The sequence below is a fragment of the Cryptococcus neoformans genome, chromosome 9 (assembly GCF_000149385.1).
Source record: "Cryptococcus neoformans var. neoformans B-3501A chromosome 9, whole genome shotgun sequence".
Lineage (NCBI taxonomy): Eukaryota > Fungi > Basidiomycota > Tremellomycetes > Tremellales > Cryptococcaceae > Cryptococcus > Cryptococcus deneoformans.
In genome coordinates this window covers 456,373-472,887 of record NC_009185.1, presented here as the reverse complement: position 1 = coordinate 472,887, position 16,515 = coordinate 456,373, and the positions used below count along the sequence as shown (strand labels likewise).

The following is a 16,515-nucleotide window of genomic DNA, read 5'->3' as shown; positions in this document are numbered from 1 at the left end:
ATTGGGCGAGAGAGCAGAGAAATATCATCGGCCATGGCGGAACATATTTAGGGTACCAAGATGGTCGTTTGGTCAAACCAGAATTTTTTTAGTCGCGACCTACCGTTGAAGATGAGTCGACTCATCTCCATATCGCACGCCAGTCTGAAAAAAAGAAGAAAACTCAAAAGCGTCTATCTCATCTTATCAGTACTATCAAAGACAGAGCTGACTCGGGAATGGTAGATCTCTTTTTACTTGAGACGATACTGCGGCATCAAGATGGTCGGGATTGCCTCAGGAAGAGTTGGTGGTGCAGATCAAATGTGTAGTGCTGAGAGGGTTACATCAGTCGTCAGGAAAGTTGCCCGCCTCGTACAAAATGTGATCCGAATGGATGCTTCCTATAATTTCGATGCCCGATTTTTCCTTTCTGTTTTACTTTTCAGGTATGTACACATACTTTTATTAGTAGCTGCAGACATGCAAAAAAATACTTCCATACGCTAGCAACTGTCCTAAAAGCACATAACCGTATATCATAAAGCTTCTCATTCAGCCATCTCTGTTGATCGGGGTCACATGGCTCCTAATCCCTAATTGGACTACGGCCTCGAATTGTCCATGGCTAAAAAATGCCCTGCTTATTTTCTCCCGGCGATAAACACACCCAAAATCACCACACCCAAAAAGCCGATCGCTGCTGGCAAGACCATATCCTTGGGGATGACACCGCCCACTAGCTCTTGGCCGTCGGCCCTGATCGTTTTGCCATGGTCCTTCCATTTTTGAGCGTGGACGTGCTCATTGCCGTACGTGGGTTCGACCGCAGGGTTCGCAGTAGGCTCAGCCATTTGCTTCTCTTCTTCCTCCACAACCTTGACTTCCTGCTCGACCTCCTTGAGCTTCTCCACCGCCTTTTCACCGCCCAAGTCCCGTGCGGCTTCTTCCCAGACCTTGCCGCCGTCAACGAGAAGGACGATTCGGTCGGATTTTTGGCCGCGGGCGATGCGGACAGCATCGGCCACGTCGCTATCGGCAGTCATGGTTACGAGATCGCCTTCATCGTCGGTGTAATGAAGGGTAAAGTTGCTAGGGTCAGGGAGGTGGACGGCTTCGCCCTCCTTGGCGCCGGGAGCAGTGAAGAAAGGGTCAGTGAGGAGTTTGCCGGCGACAATGTCCCGCAAGAGTTCGTACGAATCGTGTCGGGCTTGGAATCTGTGTGTTCTGCCCGAGGGGGTACGGAACTTGAAGATATAAGTGCCGTCATCAATGGGCAAACCGGGGGCAGCGACAGAAGAAGTAGGTCCATGCTTGCCTCCGAGGTCGGAAATGTTGTCGTCAACAACAGAAGCAGAGTCGTTGGGCATGATCTCGGAGATGGGAGAGGTCATGCTGGAAAGACCGCGGCCATGGCCAAGGTGAGATCGGCTGGGAGTGTCAGGTCGTTCAGAAGCAGAAACGATAGAGGCAGTGTCATCATCACCACCAGCACCAGGAAGCCCTTCGAAGAATCTAGACCACATGGGTCCAGATTCGTTGGAGCGATCCTCGTTCATCGATTCAATCTATTCATGTCAGTTCGTACTTTATGAGCTTTCAATGTATAGCTCACCTGCTCAAGAGTGGCGTAAGTAAGCTTGAGAACGTCAACAATGCCAATCAATCGCCCGTCGGCCTCGACAACGGGCAAGTTGAGGTAGTGACCATCTGTACACAGTGTCAGCCTGAAACGTGGGATGCTAAAAGCTTACTTACTGTGCATCTTCTTCAACGCATCCTGCACGACCATGGTAGGAGGAGCAGTGTCAGGGTGAGGAGTCATGACCCTTACCACTGAACATCTTGACGCATCCAAACCGGCGGCGATAACCCTCAGAACGATATCCTTACTAGTGAAAATACCAGCAATCTTGGGAACCACGTTACCACCGCTGACGCCGCTGACGGCAGAGGTACCAGCGTTGGCCTCCATGACACAGACAGCAGTAGTACGTCGCTCTTTCATGAGCCTGGCGGCTTCTCGGACAGTAGTTCGAGGCGTGACGGTAGGAGGTGCGGAGCGAGTGTCAATGACGGTGGTCAAGTCGGGAAGAGCCATTCGCTCTCGAAGAGTCTCTACGTAGGCAAGCATGGCAGCAGCCTGAGGGTTGTGATTCAAACCAGGACCAAGTTCGGACTGGACACCGGCCAAAGCGGCAGAGAGCTGGCTGGTAGCGGTAGAACCACGCTCGACTTTGGCAAGAGCTTCGTGAAAGACTTTGGTGATGTCGAGAAGACCGACCACGTCACCGTCCTCGTTGCAAACGGGCTATATGGACTGTAAGCACTGAATGACTGCAGAAGAAGAGTAACTTGCAAGATGCCTGAATCCACGGCTGACCATGAGCTGGAGAGCTTCGGTAGCGTTTGTAGTGTCACGGGTAACCATGGGGTTCTTGGTCATGATCTGAGCGACGCTAGTGCTCCTGGGGTCGAGACCTTCGGCGGTTACCTAATTATAGTCAGTTATTTTTTCCTTTTCAAGGCTAGAATAAAAAATACCCTAAAGGCAAGATCCTTTGCGGTAAAAATACCACTCAGACCTTCTTCTTCGTCAACGACCAAGACACAGTCGGCCCTCTTGGCCGCACAAAGCTGGCTGGCATCGGCAACGCTCATGCCCTCTGGCACAGTCAAGGCAGGGCTAGGCCTCAAACCGGCGACGGTACCCTTCTGGGGTCGCTTGCTGGAGCGCTTGCCCCCGTTGGATTGTTGGGTGGCATTGGACCCGGGCCGCTTTCGCGAGAGCTCTGATTCAATCTTCTTGCGAAGAGACTGTAGTTTGCCAGCAAAAGAAGAAGATTGAGATCGGGAAATGGTAGAGTGCGAGATGGCGGAATGATATCGCGGTCGAGTTTCGTCATCCGCGTTAGATGGTGTAGCAGTAGCAGTACCGTCAGTGACCGTGGAAGAATTGAGGGTGGAGGAAGGTTCGGAAGCGACATGCGAGCGGGTGGGTGCAGAAGGGGCAGGGAAGGGAACAGGTGGTCCCGCAGACGTTTTGTATGATTTCGTTGATTTTTTTGATTTACGATTTAGGGAGAAGGAGAAGGAATGAGGTAATTTGGAAGGTGAGTTGGTTGGTAATGTTGTTGTTGTCGCGGCGGATTGCGCAGCAGGTATGGGGTTGACCGCGTGAACAGCATTTTCGACAGCATGATTTGACGACGATGATGAAGAGTCGGAGGAGTGTAATGAGGCAGGTGGTGTGTCCAAAGGTTTTTGAGATGTCATGATGTGTTGTGGAGGGACGTCGCAGCCAGTAGTAGTAGTTATGGATGAAGAGGGCATGAAAAAAGAGGGAGTTATCTCAGCTTGGTACTTCTACAGCGCAAGAGTATGATAAAGGGGAAGCGAGATTGACGTTCAGCAGAGGGCAAGCGATGGCACGGGTGCGGACGCCCACGGAGAAAGACAGGGTCGGAGCAAGTCGCCGATGGGGAAGAAGGATGATGTGGTATGACGAGAGTGGAGGTAGCGGCGAGACGGTGTATGTATGGCTAATGGTGTACGTAGAAAGGAAGAGATGGAAAAAAGAAAGAACGAAGAAAAAGAAGGAGGAATGATGAATGCGATGAAAAACAGGGCAAGAAAGGAAGAAGGGTTGTTTGTTATTTTGCGCCGTTTCCACCAGGGAAAAAAAAACACACACATGCACACACCCTGCACTGTTGCCGCCCATGCACCATGGACAATGCATCGGCGTACGGCCACATTCCATGCAGGCAACATGCCATACTATGCCATGCTCGCACATGCTCATGCTTCCCGTTCCAGCCACGCAACCACCCAGCCACTCAAATCGATACAAACAAGACTCACCTCGTCCCTCTTGCTTTGCTTTCGCCTGGTGTCGGAGGCGGGGCTACTTGTGCTCATGCTATCTGTGCGGGTAGGCTGTGGGGAGTGTGGGAGAGTGTGATGGAATCCGCCGTGTGGTACTGGGATGCGGGACATGGAAAGAGAAGAGAAGAGAAGATATGTTTTGCGGTGGAGAATGCGTTATGGGCAGCGCATCGACGTCAGACGCGAAATCAAATCAAGACGCGTCCTTATGTGGTCGCACTCTTAATTTTACAACACATCTAATATGTGAAGTCCATGATCTATTGCATTCCACATTATACAACACAAAACATCTATTATGAGCCTCGTGAGTGCATATTTCAGTACAAGGACAAGACTAATAGCGCCTAGTTACCACCCGAGGAAGAAGGTGACGGAGTCGAAGTTGCCTGGGGTACGCTTTCATCTGACTCGCTCGATCCCGCTTACATCTCGCAGAGGACCAGCAACGCATCAACACCTTTTCGAAACTCAACAACAGATTATCAGATATCCAAGACCTTTTAAAAGCTAAAAATGTATGGTGATAAAATCACCCAAAGGTCAGCGCTAAAGAAATCCGTAGGAGGAAAAGGAGTACTACGATGACCTCTCCACCGAGCTCGAGCTTGCCGATGAAGACGATCCCCAGCCAGTCATGTACAAAATTGGGGAAGCGTTCTTCTACTTGCCTCTTAGAGACGCAAGAAGGCAACTGAAGGGGGATCTGAAAAAGTACGAAAAGGAGATTGAAGGGTTAGAAAGCAAAGCGGAAGAGTGCGAAAAGGGTATGAAGGAATTAAAGGTGCTCTTGTAGGTTATGTTGCTTTTGGCAGTGAGCAGAAAAGCTGATTGGAGACAGATATGCCAAGTTTGGAAAGCAGATCAACCTCGAAACAACACCCTAGGCCATGTAATTATGTAATTATGCATCATTATACCCCTTTTGGCGCCCTTTTGAATTCTTCATCCATTTCCACTGGCTGTTCTGTCACTTCTGCGTCCATTTCCAGCAAATCAACCTCATTATCCTCATTCTCAAGCTCCTTCGCTAACACTTTCCCATCCTTGTCGGTCATCGCATACTTCTTCTTCGCCTTCTTTGCCCTATTTGCCTTTCTTCTCCTTTCCTTCTCCGCCCTTATCTCAGCCTTTGTATAAGTCTCACTCAACCTCGTTTCTTCCAACTTTCTCCTCTCTTTCTTACTCAACTTCTCCCCGCCTTCCTCACCCTCTCCACCTCCCATATCCACACTCACACCCTCAATACCCTCCAAACCTGACATACCCGGCAACTGCCCCGTGGCACGGAGTACTTCCAGCCGTTCGGCCAGGATACGGCGAGCGACTTTACGGTTCTCTTCGCGTGATCGCGTGGGTTGCGCTTGGACACGGATGCCGGTGGGGATATGGGTGAGGGATACGGATGAATTGGTCTTGTTAATCGCTTGTCCACCAGGGCCTCGACCTGGTGAGATTCAAAAGGTTTTTTTTTTTAAACTCTCAAAAAATGCAAGTGGGTATACACGAGAAAAGTATGACCAACCTTTGACAAATCGCTCTTCTAATTCATCTTCTGGTATTTCTACTTTTCGCTGTCTTGACAAGATACGATTCAGCTTTTTGATGGAGCCTGGTAATCTTGGTCTTATGGGAAGCTCTTTTACAAGCTGCGCACAAAATTAGTTTGTTATGCACATTTTGTCTTTGAACGTATTTACAAGCGGAGGGTCTTCCCATGAGAAAGGTGTTTCGTTCAGCACGACTTCCTCGTCCAGCACCAAGGGCTTTTGTCCAGGTCGGATGGAACTCTCTTCACCAAAGAGGTCATCTTCCCATTCACCAAGTTCGATTTCCTTGTTCTTCTTCTTGGATGAGTACGGTCTAGCCGGTAAAAGTTGAGAATAGAGAGCCGGCGGGTTCCTCACAAACAGGCCCACAGATGGAGAAGCAAAAAGGGTCAGCCGTGGTAGGATACGAGCGGAATGGAGAATAGCTCGTGTCGGAAGCATGGTTGCTGGACGGTATGGTCGAGGATAGTGTAAGTTGTTGAGCACCAAGTATAGTGGGTACAGTGCTTTTAGCTGTCTGAGAGTTGTTGCCCTCAAATAACAGCGAAATCTATCTATGTATATCAAATGTCACCTGGACAAGAACTGGCCCGGTCGGGTACGTAGTACGTAGGAGGGTCATGTCGGGCGGGCATGGACGATGAAAGTGGAGGTCGTCCACCTGTTTCCGCGATTATTATGAGCGAGAGGAGAGAGTTTTAATTGTTGTGAGGATGCGGTGGACATATCCATCTTTCAGAAATTCATTGAAGCTCATATGGCCATCGCTTACTTGCAGTATTACTCAAAAGACAGAACAATGTCTGCTCGATACCGTTATTAGAGAACAAAAACACCACTTCAGTGCCGTGGCTGGCGACCTGGGACCATTTCGCTAAGATTTCTATGGATCATAATAATTCATTGGACTTGAATTGCAAGCTCTCCTAGCTTCTTACACTCACCCTTTTCATTCTCATGCATAAGCAAGTAAGAAGTACCATGCGAGTGAGAATGCCAGAGATGGATGGTCCGCCACACTACTTGTAAGTGAGTCGGCGTTATGATTTGATTCCGCTAGAGATGTTCGTTTTGTTCTCCACTTTGACGTTTTTCGACCCGTACGTATATACACCCAAAAATATCTGTTCAAAACCAAAAATGGCCGACCCCAGCGCTTTCTACGAACCCGAAGAGGATGAACTCCTCTCTCAGCTCGCTATCCCCATCCAGAACTATCAGCCCCTTTCCGAAGGCGATGAATACAGGCGCCTCCAGCAACTCGAGCAGCATGCTTACGCCCAGCAGACCGCCATGGCCCAGGAGCAGGAGATGGAGCAACTCGCCGTTTTGGAGCTCATCCCGGAGGATGTGAAGAGGTTCTTGGTCATGTTCCACCAGGCCATTTTGGAGAACGATTTGCCCACCATCACCAGCATGTATGAGTCTGGATGGAACAAACTCACTCAGGTGAATTGATTCTTACAAGTGAAAGAGTGGGAGTGGATGAGGACGGGAACTGATATTGGAGTAGGCCCATTACCTTAACAACGAATGGCCCGAGGCTGAGCTCATCGCTCCTCTTGTTGGCAACGGTAAATCATCATCTTTTGTGTGCTGCTCGGCGGTTTTGTCTGGTAACTTGGATGGCGCGTTTGAATAATGTTCGAATGGGTCAGATGAAGCGGGAAATTGAACCTGTTGCGAGATGAAGGGATAAATCTTTTGGCCACAAGTTACCAGACGCCGCCGGACAGGCATCATTCCCGTAGAATATGGAAGCTGACAGTATTATAGACCAGGTATTCTTGACCCTTTATCGAGAGCTTTACTTCCGACACGTCTACGCCAGGCTTCAGCCTACCATTGACGACCGATTCCAATCCTACGAAAACATTTGCGAGCTTTTCAACTACCTCCTTAGTGCGTCAATCGTCCTCTTTTCATCCACACGATCTAACACATTTGTAGACTCTGAAGGTCCCGTTCCCCTCGACCTGCCTATCCAGTGGCTTTGGGACATGCTCGACGAGTTTGTCTACCAATTCACCTCTTTCTCTCACTGGCGATCTTCTCCCAAGGCCAAGACGGAGGAGGAACTCGAGATGCTCGCCGAATCACCAAATATCTGGTCCTCTTACTCTGTCTTGAACGTCCTCTATTCTCTTGTCCAAAAATCTCAAATTAACGAACAGCTCAAGGCTGAGAGGGCGGGCAAGTCTGTTGAGGAAGTTACCGAAGTTGCTGGAGAGTACGGAAGCAAGCCCCTTTACAAGAACTTGGGTTACTTCTCTCTGATTTGCTTGTTGCACGTTCATGTGTTGTTGGGTGACCCTACGTGTGAGTGTGACTGCCGCAGGTGTAGATCTTCTTGTTAACCATATTATAGTGGCTTTGCAGACCATGGAGAATGTTGACCTTGGTAATGCCGCTTTCCTTACCAGGATCACTGCTTGCCATGTTACCACTTACTACCACGTTGGATGTGCCTACATGGCTCTCGGACGTTGGCCTGACGCTATTAAGACCTTCGTCTCTGTTCTCATCTTCTTCATCCGTATGAAGCAATACCACACCAGATCTTACCAATACGGCTCTGTAAGTTATCGTCATCTGCTGTTAAAGCAGTAGCAGAGCAAAGACTGACGATGTTTCAGATCGCCAAGACTTGCGAGCGAATGTACGCCCTCCTCGCCATCTGCACCACCCTTTCCCCCGGTCCCTCCGATGAAAACATCATGACCATTGTCAAGGAGCACTACGGTGACCAACTTGCTATCCTCCAACGTGGCGGCCCCGAGGCTCTTGAGGCCTTCAAGGATCTCTACCTCCAAGCCTGCCCTAAATACCTCAATGTTAACCCTCCTCCTTATGAAGATGCTTCTGCTCTCGAGGCCTGGCTGGCCAACCCCCCTGCGGACGCTACCCAGAGGCATCTCGAGTTGTTCCTGAGCGATGTTCAGGCTGTTCAGGGTGTTAACGGCATGAGGAACTTGTTGAAGCTTTACACTTCAATTGATGCAGCCAAGCTTGCGGCGTTCTCGGTGTCTGGAGAGGAGGAAGGCGAGGAAGAAGTGTTGCAACAATTGATGGTGCTCAAGAGTGCCAGCAGTACTTATGGACGAGGACAGGCCGAGACAACATTGTTGGACGGTGAGCGGAAAGTGACCAACAACTTGGATTTCACTATCGACGGAGTAAGTCCATATCATGTCCAGGGCTGTCATGTTTTATTAACTTCTTGACAGACCATGGTCCACGTTGAGGAAACTACATCCCACCGAAGATATGCTGGCTTCTTCATCCGAAATGCCGAGCACGCTCAACGTGCGCTTACATCTATCAAATCTGCCCCTTTGCCCGTTCGTAAACCCGCTTCATCTTCCGCCCCCGCTCCCGCTACCACCGCTGCGCCTATAAGCAAGTCTGGCGAATCAGCAGCTCCTGCACCTGCAGAGGCTCCCGCGGCTCCGGAAAAGAAGGCTGGTACTTGGGTGCCAAAGTCTAGACAAGCGAGGATTGCGGCCTAAGGGAGATGAGGAGTTGTGATAGAGATATCAGGGCTTGGGTGTAGTGTATGCATTTATATAGGATCTGCAGTTTAGTGAGCATTTCTCATATGTTCAACTACATGTTTCAATCATTGAAAGGTACTGAATAAACAGCCTTTTGACGAGATAACTGTAGGAGGCAGGATGGAAATAATAACAATTTGACGTGCAGCATGCATGTGGCGTGTATATTGCCGTCTGCAGCGATACTACTGATAGTAGTAGTTCCTTCAATGCGACAAAAACGCGTATAGGTGTAGATGATCGGTGGAAAACGCTATAATAACACCATCGGCGTTATATTTCGCACCTTGATTTCAGTGCAAAATCTTTAAAGAATTTGCAGCCGCGAATGTTGATTTCATATTTCTATGTTTTGCCGCATAACTCCTCGTGGTTTCCAAACCACGGGCGGCTGGAATGGGGACACTTTTCTCCATCTACGGCAACATGCGAAGCGGGTAAACAATATGTAAGCGGGCGGATAGTTTATAATCGCAAAGGACGGATAGGCAAATTGTCATCAATAACGGCTCGCACGCAGTACTATGGATTGCGCAATATCTCAGTGAGATTGTTGCGATAGGCGACGGACACAATGGTGTATCAGATTTTCGAAACGACTTCAAGTCTATTCAATATGCTTCTGTTTCTCGGAAAGTCTCGTGACCATCTGCAACTCGCGATTTATCTGATAGGACACATCCGGAAAGGGACAACTCCTCATGAATCACTGATCTTTTTTACGTACATGCAAGGACACGATTACTTCCGGATCTCTAGAAATGGCTGCGAAGGATTGATACACAATTGCGGAACGCAATCGTATTCTCCGACGCGGCTCTCATTGATAATCTAATATCCGTCGATCCCGCTGGTGGGCCTCAGTATATAAAAGGGACAAGCCTATGGAAGGAATGATCCCTAATTTCCTCAACAAAATCAGGACGAGACGAGAAGACAGTTGTCGAGTATCATTCGCTCGACAATAGTATGGAATATGGCCTATCATCTGAAATCAAACAGCAACATGGGATCATGGACAACACGCTCTCAACCAATGTCCTCGGGATTTATCTGCCAGCTCAAGGTATCTCTGAGCGCGATGATTATGAGGATCCCCAAAACGATGAAGTCCCTATACAGCCAAATCCGGACCCACAAAATGTGGACAGAAATATCGTTCTTGCAGACTACTCTGGGTTTCTCTATTCCGCCTTGTCTAACCGGCTTCCCATCTGGCCTGATTTCACTTGCTGTTGTTCTGAACATGATGACCATCCGTGCTACGTGCTTGGGAGTGACTGTCCCTTACTTGCATGTCGCCCATATGAATGCCCTGATTATAGGGCATTTGGGATCATTAGTGTTGGCGCACACGGCATCATTCATCGTGCCACAGATACGAGGAGGAATGAAGTGGTCGCCATCAAAGTCACCAAAGAGTATCATGGGTCGGAGACGGGCGACGCTCATATGCGTTGGGAATTGTGGAAGAGGAGTTTTGCGGCACGGGAGGTGGCTATGCTAGACGTAAGAATTATTTGAACAATTATGGTTCATGGCCCATCTCTTATGCGGAATATACGTAGGTGTGTGATCATCCCCATATTGTCAGACCTCGCGATATCGTTGAATCACCAGATGGCAAACTCGGGCTAGTCATTGATTATTTTCCCGGTAAGTATTCGCCGTCGTTCGTCCTTCAAGATGCAGTACTAAATTATTATGTAGGCGGGGACCTACAAAAATACCTTAGAACATATGGCTCCCTATCCGAATTTGAAGCTCGATACACTTTCACTCAACTCCTTTCCGCAGTCACCCACCTTCAAGACAGACACATGGTTCACCACGACATCAAACCCGAAAACATCCTCATCGATCTTGACGGCAACGTCGTTCTCTCCGATTTTGGAGTGGCACACATATTCGACGAATCTTATGTGCCTGCCCTACCTATTTGCGGAACGATCGTGTACGCTGAACCTGAATTGGTTGTTCGAAAGACGCGATATAGCCCGTTCAAGTGGGATATATGGTCTCTTGGTATCATCCTCTTCTTCCTCCTCACAGGAAGGACACCATATATTGGCTATAAAGGATTTCCGGGGCATCATGCGCATATCATGGATGTGTGTACTTTCGTCGCTTCCGCATCTGTTGATTATCCGGGGTTAATACCATGGGGGCCAAGGAATCTGATGGAGAAAATGTTAGAGGTGGATTCGGAGATGCGTGCGGGGTGCAGTCAGTTGTGGGAGCATTCATGGATAAAGGGAACGTTACCAAAAAAGCTTGGGGTTGGGATGCCATAAAATGGGGCTAAGAGGTTACATATTTGGAAGTTTGGAATCCCCTCTGCAAAGGCGCAGAAAGAAGGAAGAGGGAATGAACACGAATTGTTGCAGTGCTTGATAATTGCATGCTTACTTTACAACATGATTGATCGACGGCCTTTATGCCTTCTAATACACGCTTTTGAAATGCACTACATGACCTCTTCTAGGTCATCCTCATCCTCGTCATCATCTACATCGATATCCGGCTTGACATCTCCCTCCTCCTTGACTTCATTCTTGACACTCTCCCCTTTCTCGCCACCCTTCCAAGAGTCTTCTCTCCAGACAGGCTTGAGCTGCCAGTAACCCTGATACTGCCCTTCTTTCACTTGCTCAGCCACATCACGAAGTACTTCCCGCAACCATGCGTCGGGCTGTTCGAGTGTTTGTTTGAGAGCCCCGAGAGCCCAGTATGGATGATCTCGGAAACATTGGAAGATACGGTCGGTGAGTTCGTGACGCTCCAAACGGGCAAAACGTTCGCCCGAAGCTTGTTTTGATGCGAGCTATATAACGGTCAGATCGTGTGTGTTATCCAAAAGGAAGATAAAGACTTGCTATCATATTTCTGCCAAAAGTAGAGTTGGCACTGCGGAAACCACTTGCAAGTTGGTTTTGTTCGGCCTGACTCAAACCAGTATCCTCCATACGAACAACAGGTCTGAATGTAAGGTTAGCCACTTGTCATTCAGCCATGCTGTGCTATATGAGACACACCTTCTTGACTGTTCTGCCTCCATACGACGAGCTTTGAGGAAATCAAGGTACTTTTGAGTACGGATCGGCTGGATATGTCCTTCATGATCTACCCTCGCCAGCAATTTCGGGTGGGCTTTTTCCCTCTTCCTCTTGCCCCATGCATCTCTCGGCGCATCCGCCTGCTGCGTTCCATCTCTATTCCCTTTATCATAAATTTTCTTCACCTCTGAAAACAGAAATGTATTCTTTGACCTTTCCATCGGCACTTCCACCTTGAACTCGTCTGGCAACCCTTCGACATCGTATTTTGCTCGCTTTGCTCTTTCACCTTCCTCTGTCCCTTCTTCGGCATTAGTCAATTTGAGAGTGATATTGGGCGGTGTGACAGAGTTGTCCACTACGAGTCGACCGAGTTCTACGCCGGGTTCTTGAACGGTTTGCCATCGCTGTAGGAGGAAATTGGGGACTTTGAGAGCCCAGACCGAAGAGGCGTCTTTGCGATCTGAGACCTCGAGGTGTTCTTCTTCCTCTTGGAGAAATGGCAAAGGAGAGGCTGTGGAGAGGGCAGATGGAGAGGACATGGTGGGTGGGCAAAAAGAATAAAAAGAAATAATTATAGCAAAGATAGAGATGTTCCGCTCGAAGCTCCAAGGGTGTGTGGTTGTATATTACGAGTATAATTATTATGCTTACACGGCGAATGCCGCCTTATTTTCAGAAGGGGGCGACTGCCTGTGTTCCCGGTCGCGTCGCGTTTTCGCGACTTTGCATATATTTGCATCCTTCAGTCAGTGCTGTACGCTCATTCCTTAATTTTCCCATATACATAACCAGACTGTATGCTATATTAGCCCAGGGATATACCCGAATATCACCCTATTTACTCCTCCTACCCACAACGCCATGAGCCACATTGACTATTTCGGTGGACAACCTTCAACAGCCCAAAAACGCCCTCGGCAAACCCAGCCCACCTCGTCCCAAGAAGAAGATGATGACCAGCAGAGCAGAGCAATTGAACATGACGAGGTATATTCAGTTTCCACCTTATATGGTCCAGCATAACTAAATCATATGGATTCCCGTAGCACTTTGCTACATTCCGTTCCGACGTAGTTGGAGTCCAGTACTACCGCGGTCTTGTTGGTAGAGGCGAATATGTTTTACTCCGCAGAGAGCCCACCAACAAGTGGGATAGCAATGCTGTCCAGGTATGCTTTTCAGGTCCAAATTTACTTATTTGACGTGTACATCCAGGTGGTAAACGCAGGAGGCAGCCAAGTTGGACATATTCCAAGAGCAGTCGCTGCCAACCTTGCGACCTTGATGGATAGAAACCAGATTTCGGTTGAAGGCCGGATGATAGGTCAAAATCTGGATGGTGCCAAGCACTTCAAACTGCCTCTGTAAGCTCCATCTCCGAAAGTCTCATCTAAAGTCTGATTTTGTAAAGTGATGTCTCCATCTACTTAAACCATTCTATGCGCGAATCCCTTGAACCCGCCTTGCGATGGGTGAGCCCAGGAGACAGAGTCAACAACCAAGCTCGGCGTCCTGTCTACACGTCACAGTCCCAAGTCCGGGGTGCAGCAGGGAGTGGTGTCGGGTTACCCCAACCTGCTGATAGCACCATGAAAGAGCTGCTCGAGGGTCTGAGCAAGGATAATGCTGATTTGAAGCAGGTCGACAAGGTCATGGTGCGTCTCCCAGCTAGCTTTCTCTATCATTTTCACTGAAATCAATTACCATTAGGACGCCCTTACCAGCGACGTCGACGTCTCCAAACTCCCTCTACACCCTGCGCCTCCTGGTACTGCAAATGGCCAACTTCTCACCGACCTCCTTCCGCACCAGTCACAGGCTCTTCAATGGATGATCACTCGTGAGAACCCCCAGCTGCCCAAATCCCCTTCAGAACCCGCTGTCCAGTTCTGGGTCAAGCAAAAAGGTGTTGGAAGTAAGCCCGATTACTGGCTGAACGTAGCTACCAAGACTCCGCAAAGTGAGGCTCCGCAATTGGGTAGGGGTGGTATCATTGCTGATGGCATGGGTTTGGGTAAGTGGGAACAATTATTAAAACTGAAACATGCAGCTGATTAGCATTAGGTAAAACTCTGACTACCATATCTTTGGTGCTCGCTACAAAAAACGATCCCGTCGGGGACAAAGTTAGCAAGTCCACTTTGATCGGTATGTCTATTTTTTACCGCCCCAGTAACAGACTTTGGCTTACCCAATTCATCTCAGTCTGCCCTTTGTCAGTCTTAAGTAACTGGGAGAAACAAATTAGAGACCATGTTGCCCCCTCTCAATTGACGTTTTACACCTATCACGGCGCTGCAAAAGGTCTCACCGCCAAGAAACTGGGCGGGTACGATATTGTCTTGACCACTTATCAGACTGTCGCCGGGGAAGATGCTGCTGTCCCACATACCGGCGATACTCCTCTGGCGAAGAAATCGAGGCCAAGCACTACAAAATCAGGACCTTTGGCTACGATCAAATGGAAGAGGGTGGTGGCCGATGAAGGTCATCAGCTGAAGAATCCCAAGGCTAAGAGTGAGTTCCTCTGTGAGGCGAGAACATGAGTTGATGAAATGAAAAAAAGTGACGATTGCATTTGCCAATCTCAGCGCTGAGAGGCGTTGGATATGCACCGGTACACCTATCGTCAACTCTCCTAGTAAGGTCTCATCATTTCTTCTAATAGACCAGTATTTAACCACACATAGATGACCTCGGATCCCTTCTTACTTGTCTACACATCTGTGCTCCCCTGTCCAACCCCCAATACTTTCGTGCTCTCCTTCTTCGACCCCTCTCTCGAGGCGATCCCACCGCCAGCAAGCTATTACAAGCCGTCGTTTCTCAGATCCTCCTGCGCCGAACCAAAGATTCAAAAGGTGCGAATGGGGAAAATGTGGTTGAGCTTCCGGACATTGAGTTCTTTAGGGTCCCAGTCAAGTTGGATAATGAGACTAGGAAGGTGTATGAGGAGGTTTTGGAACATAGTAAGAGGAGGTTTGAGGAGACATTGAGAACTGGTGAAGGAGCGGCGAATGTGCTTTCTATGCTTACTCGAAGTGAGCTTGGCTATATAAGGTACTTCAAGATCTGCGCTCACGTTGATTTTTAGTGCGACAACTCTGCCTTTCACTCGAACTCATCCCACAATCTTTCTTGGATGAAATCCGCGCGCCTCCTACATCTCAGAATGGCGCCTCCGCAACTTCCATTGCCTCGCTCTCAACCGAAGAGATGGAGGCTTTGGTTAAAAAGTTGAGGCAGTTTGTTGAAGATGAGACTGAGTGTGGTATCTGCATGGACGAAGTCGAGTTTGCCAAGGACCCGGCTATCACTGACTGTGGTCACCCTTGTAAGTAGCTTATTTAATCTCTAGGGCTAGGCCCTCATCTTGAGAGCATAGTCTGTTTGCCTTGTATCGAACGGGTGATCACCAGTCAAGGTCTCTGCCCCATGGACCGCCATCCCATCGCCCACGGATCCATTCTTCGCCTCCCCTCCGATGAAAGTTTATACCTCCCTTCCTCACAAGCACGTTCCATCAACTCTGCAAAGATTGACGAACTCGTTAAATACCTCCGCATCTTTCCACGCGACGACAAAACTCTCGTCTTCTCCCAGTTTACATCTTTCTTGGACTGCGTCGGTGTGCGACTAGAACAAGAGGGGGTCAAGTTTGTGAGGTTTGATGGACGGATGCCGGGGAAACAGAGGACAGAAGTGATCAAAGCTTTCCAGGAGCCTGTTAAAGGGGATGACGATGAAGAGGCGCCTACGGTGATGTTGATCTCGTTGAAAAGTGGTGCCGTTGGACTCAACTTGACAGCGGCGTCCAATGTTTTCTTGGTAAGTTGTAAGACTCGCGCGGCAAAGAAATGTGTTGATATGGACATTATCCAGTGTGACCCATGGTGGCAGAGTGCTATTGAAGCGCAGGCTATTGATCGAGCCCATAGGGTGAGTAAATCGCAACCCGTCTTTCTACTCATGCTTATATCAAACTCCTGTAGATGGGTCAAAAGAAAGTTGTGAGAGTCTTCCAGCTTATCGCCGAAGACACAATTGAATCGAGGGTCTTGGATATACGTACGTCTCACAGTGTATCAACCGCCTGATATCACACATTCTAATTTGTTTGATCATGTAGAGAAAAGAAAAGATGCGATGGTAGCTAAAGCTTTCGAAAAGTCGAGCAAGGAGAGTCAAAGAACCAAGAAGGAAGCGAGGTTTGAGGATATCAAGGAACTTTTGGGTATGAAGTGAGCAGTCTGTAACTATTAGATACATTGGGATTAATGTTCTTGGTACTTGACGCTTGGAGACAATAATACGCATAGTATATATAATGAAACAGAGTACCACAGGAAGTGATGCCTTGCTAGATGCATGCAGAGAAGGATTCAAAAGTATTACATATGTTGCTCCTTGACGAGTTCAACTTTCTTTCCTGATCCACAAACCAGGCGAAGGTGACCTTGATTAGTTCTAAAAAAAATTGACTCA

At 48.6% G+C, this 16,515-nt stretch overlaps 7 protein-coding genes across 7 annotated transcripts; 4 read left to right on the top strand and 3 right to left on the bottom strand.

Moving 5' to 3' along the window:
• Positions 1–623: 623 nt before the first annotated feature.
• Positions 624–3,312, bottom strand: CNBI1680 (hypothetical protein; the record flags this gene model as incomplete). The annotated part of the gene is made up of 5 exons (XM_768461.1): positions 624–1,547; positions 1,595–1,689; positions 1,738–2,290; positions 2,339–2,473; positions 2,524–3,312. The coding sequence occupies 5 exons, from the start codon at positions 3,310–3,312 to the stop codon at positions 624–626; spliced, it is 2,496 nt and encodes an 831-aa protein (XP_773554.1).
• An 853-nt stretch (positions 3,313–4,165) lies between these two features.
• CNBI1670 (hypothetical protein) lies at positions 4,166–4,754 on the top strand (the record flags this gene model as incomplete). The annotated part of the gene is made up of 5 exons (XM_768460.1): positions 4,166–4,174; positions 4,219–4,261; positions 4,306–4,385; positions 4,433–4,659; positions 4,709–4,754. 5 exons carry the CDS (start codon positions 4,166–4,168, stop codon positions 4,752–4,754), a joined length of 405 nt encoding a protein of 134 aa, XP_773553.1.
• A 27-nt stretch (positions 4,755–4,781) lies between these two features.
• CNBI1660 (hypothetical protein) lies at positions 4,782–5,858 on the bottom strand (the record flags this gene model as incomplete). Its single annotated transcript, XM_768459.1, has 3 exons — positions 4,782–5,314; positions 5,393–5,516; positions 5,568–5,858. 3 exons carry the CDS (start codon positions 5,856–5,858, stop codon positions 4,782–4,784), a joined length of 948 nt encoding a protein of 315 aa, XP_773552.1.
• Positions 5,859–6,557: 699 nt separating this feature from the next.
• On the top strand, positions 6,558–8,926 carry CNBI1650 (hypothetical protein; the record flags this gene model as incomplete). The annotated part of the gene is made up of 7 exons (XM_768458.1): positions 6,558–6,866; positions 6,931–6,991; positions 7,194–7,319; positions 7,368–7,736; positions 7,786–7,994; positions 8,054–8,593; positions 8,645–8,926. 7 exons carry the CDS (start codon positions 6,558–6,560, stop codon positions 8,924–8,926), a joined length of 1,896 nt encoding a protein of 631 aa, XP_773551.1.
• A 1,059-nt stretch (positions 8,927–9,985) lies between these two features.
• Positions 9,986–11,276, top strand: CNBI1640 (hypothetical protein; the record flags this gene model as incomplete). The annotated part of the gene is made up of 4 exons (XM_768457.1): positions 9,986–10,480; positions 10,540–10,627; positions 10,682–11,082; positions 11,145–11,276. The coding sequence occupies 4 exons, from the start codon at positions 9,986–9,988 to the stop codon at positions 11,274–11,276; spliced, it is 1,116 nt and encodes a 371-aa protein (XP_773550.1).
• Positions 11,277–11,438: 162 nt separating this feature from the next.
• CNBI1630 (hypothetical protein) lies at positions 11,439–12,569 on the bottom strand (the record flags this gene model as incomplete). The annotated part of the gene is made up of 3 exons (XM_768456.1): positions 11,439–11,779; positions 11,844–11,950; positions 12,007–12,569. 3 exons carry the CDS (start codon positions 12,567–12,569, stop codon positions 11,439–11,441), a joined length of 1,011 nt encoding a protein of 336 aa, XP_773549.1.
• A 322-nt stretch (positions 12,570–12,891) lies between these two features.
• On the top strand, positions 12,892–16,275 carry CNBI1620 (hypothetical protein; the record flags this gene model as incomplete). Its single annotated transcript, XM_768455.1, has 14 exons — positions 12,892–13,017; positions 13,077–13,199; positions 13,246–13,394; positions 13,442–13,685; positions 13,741–14,044; positions 14,095–14,178; positions 14,236–14,547; positions 14,597–14,671; positions 14,721–15,071; positions 15,125–15,364; positions 15,416–15,858; positions 15,913–15,969; positions 16,023–16,098; positions 16,160–16,275. The coding sequence occupies 14 exons, from the start codon at positions 12,892–12,894 to the stop codon at positions 16,273–16,275; spliced, it is 2,700 nt and encodes an 899-aa protein (XP_773548.1).
• Positions 16,276–16,515: the final 240 nt, after the last annotated feature.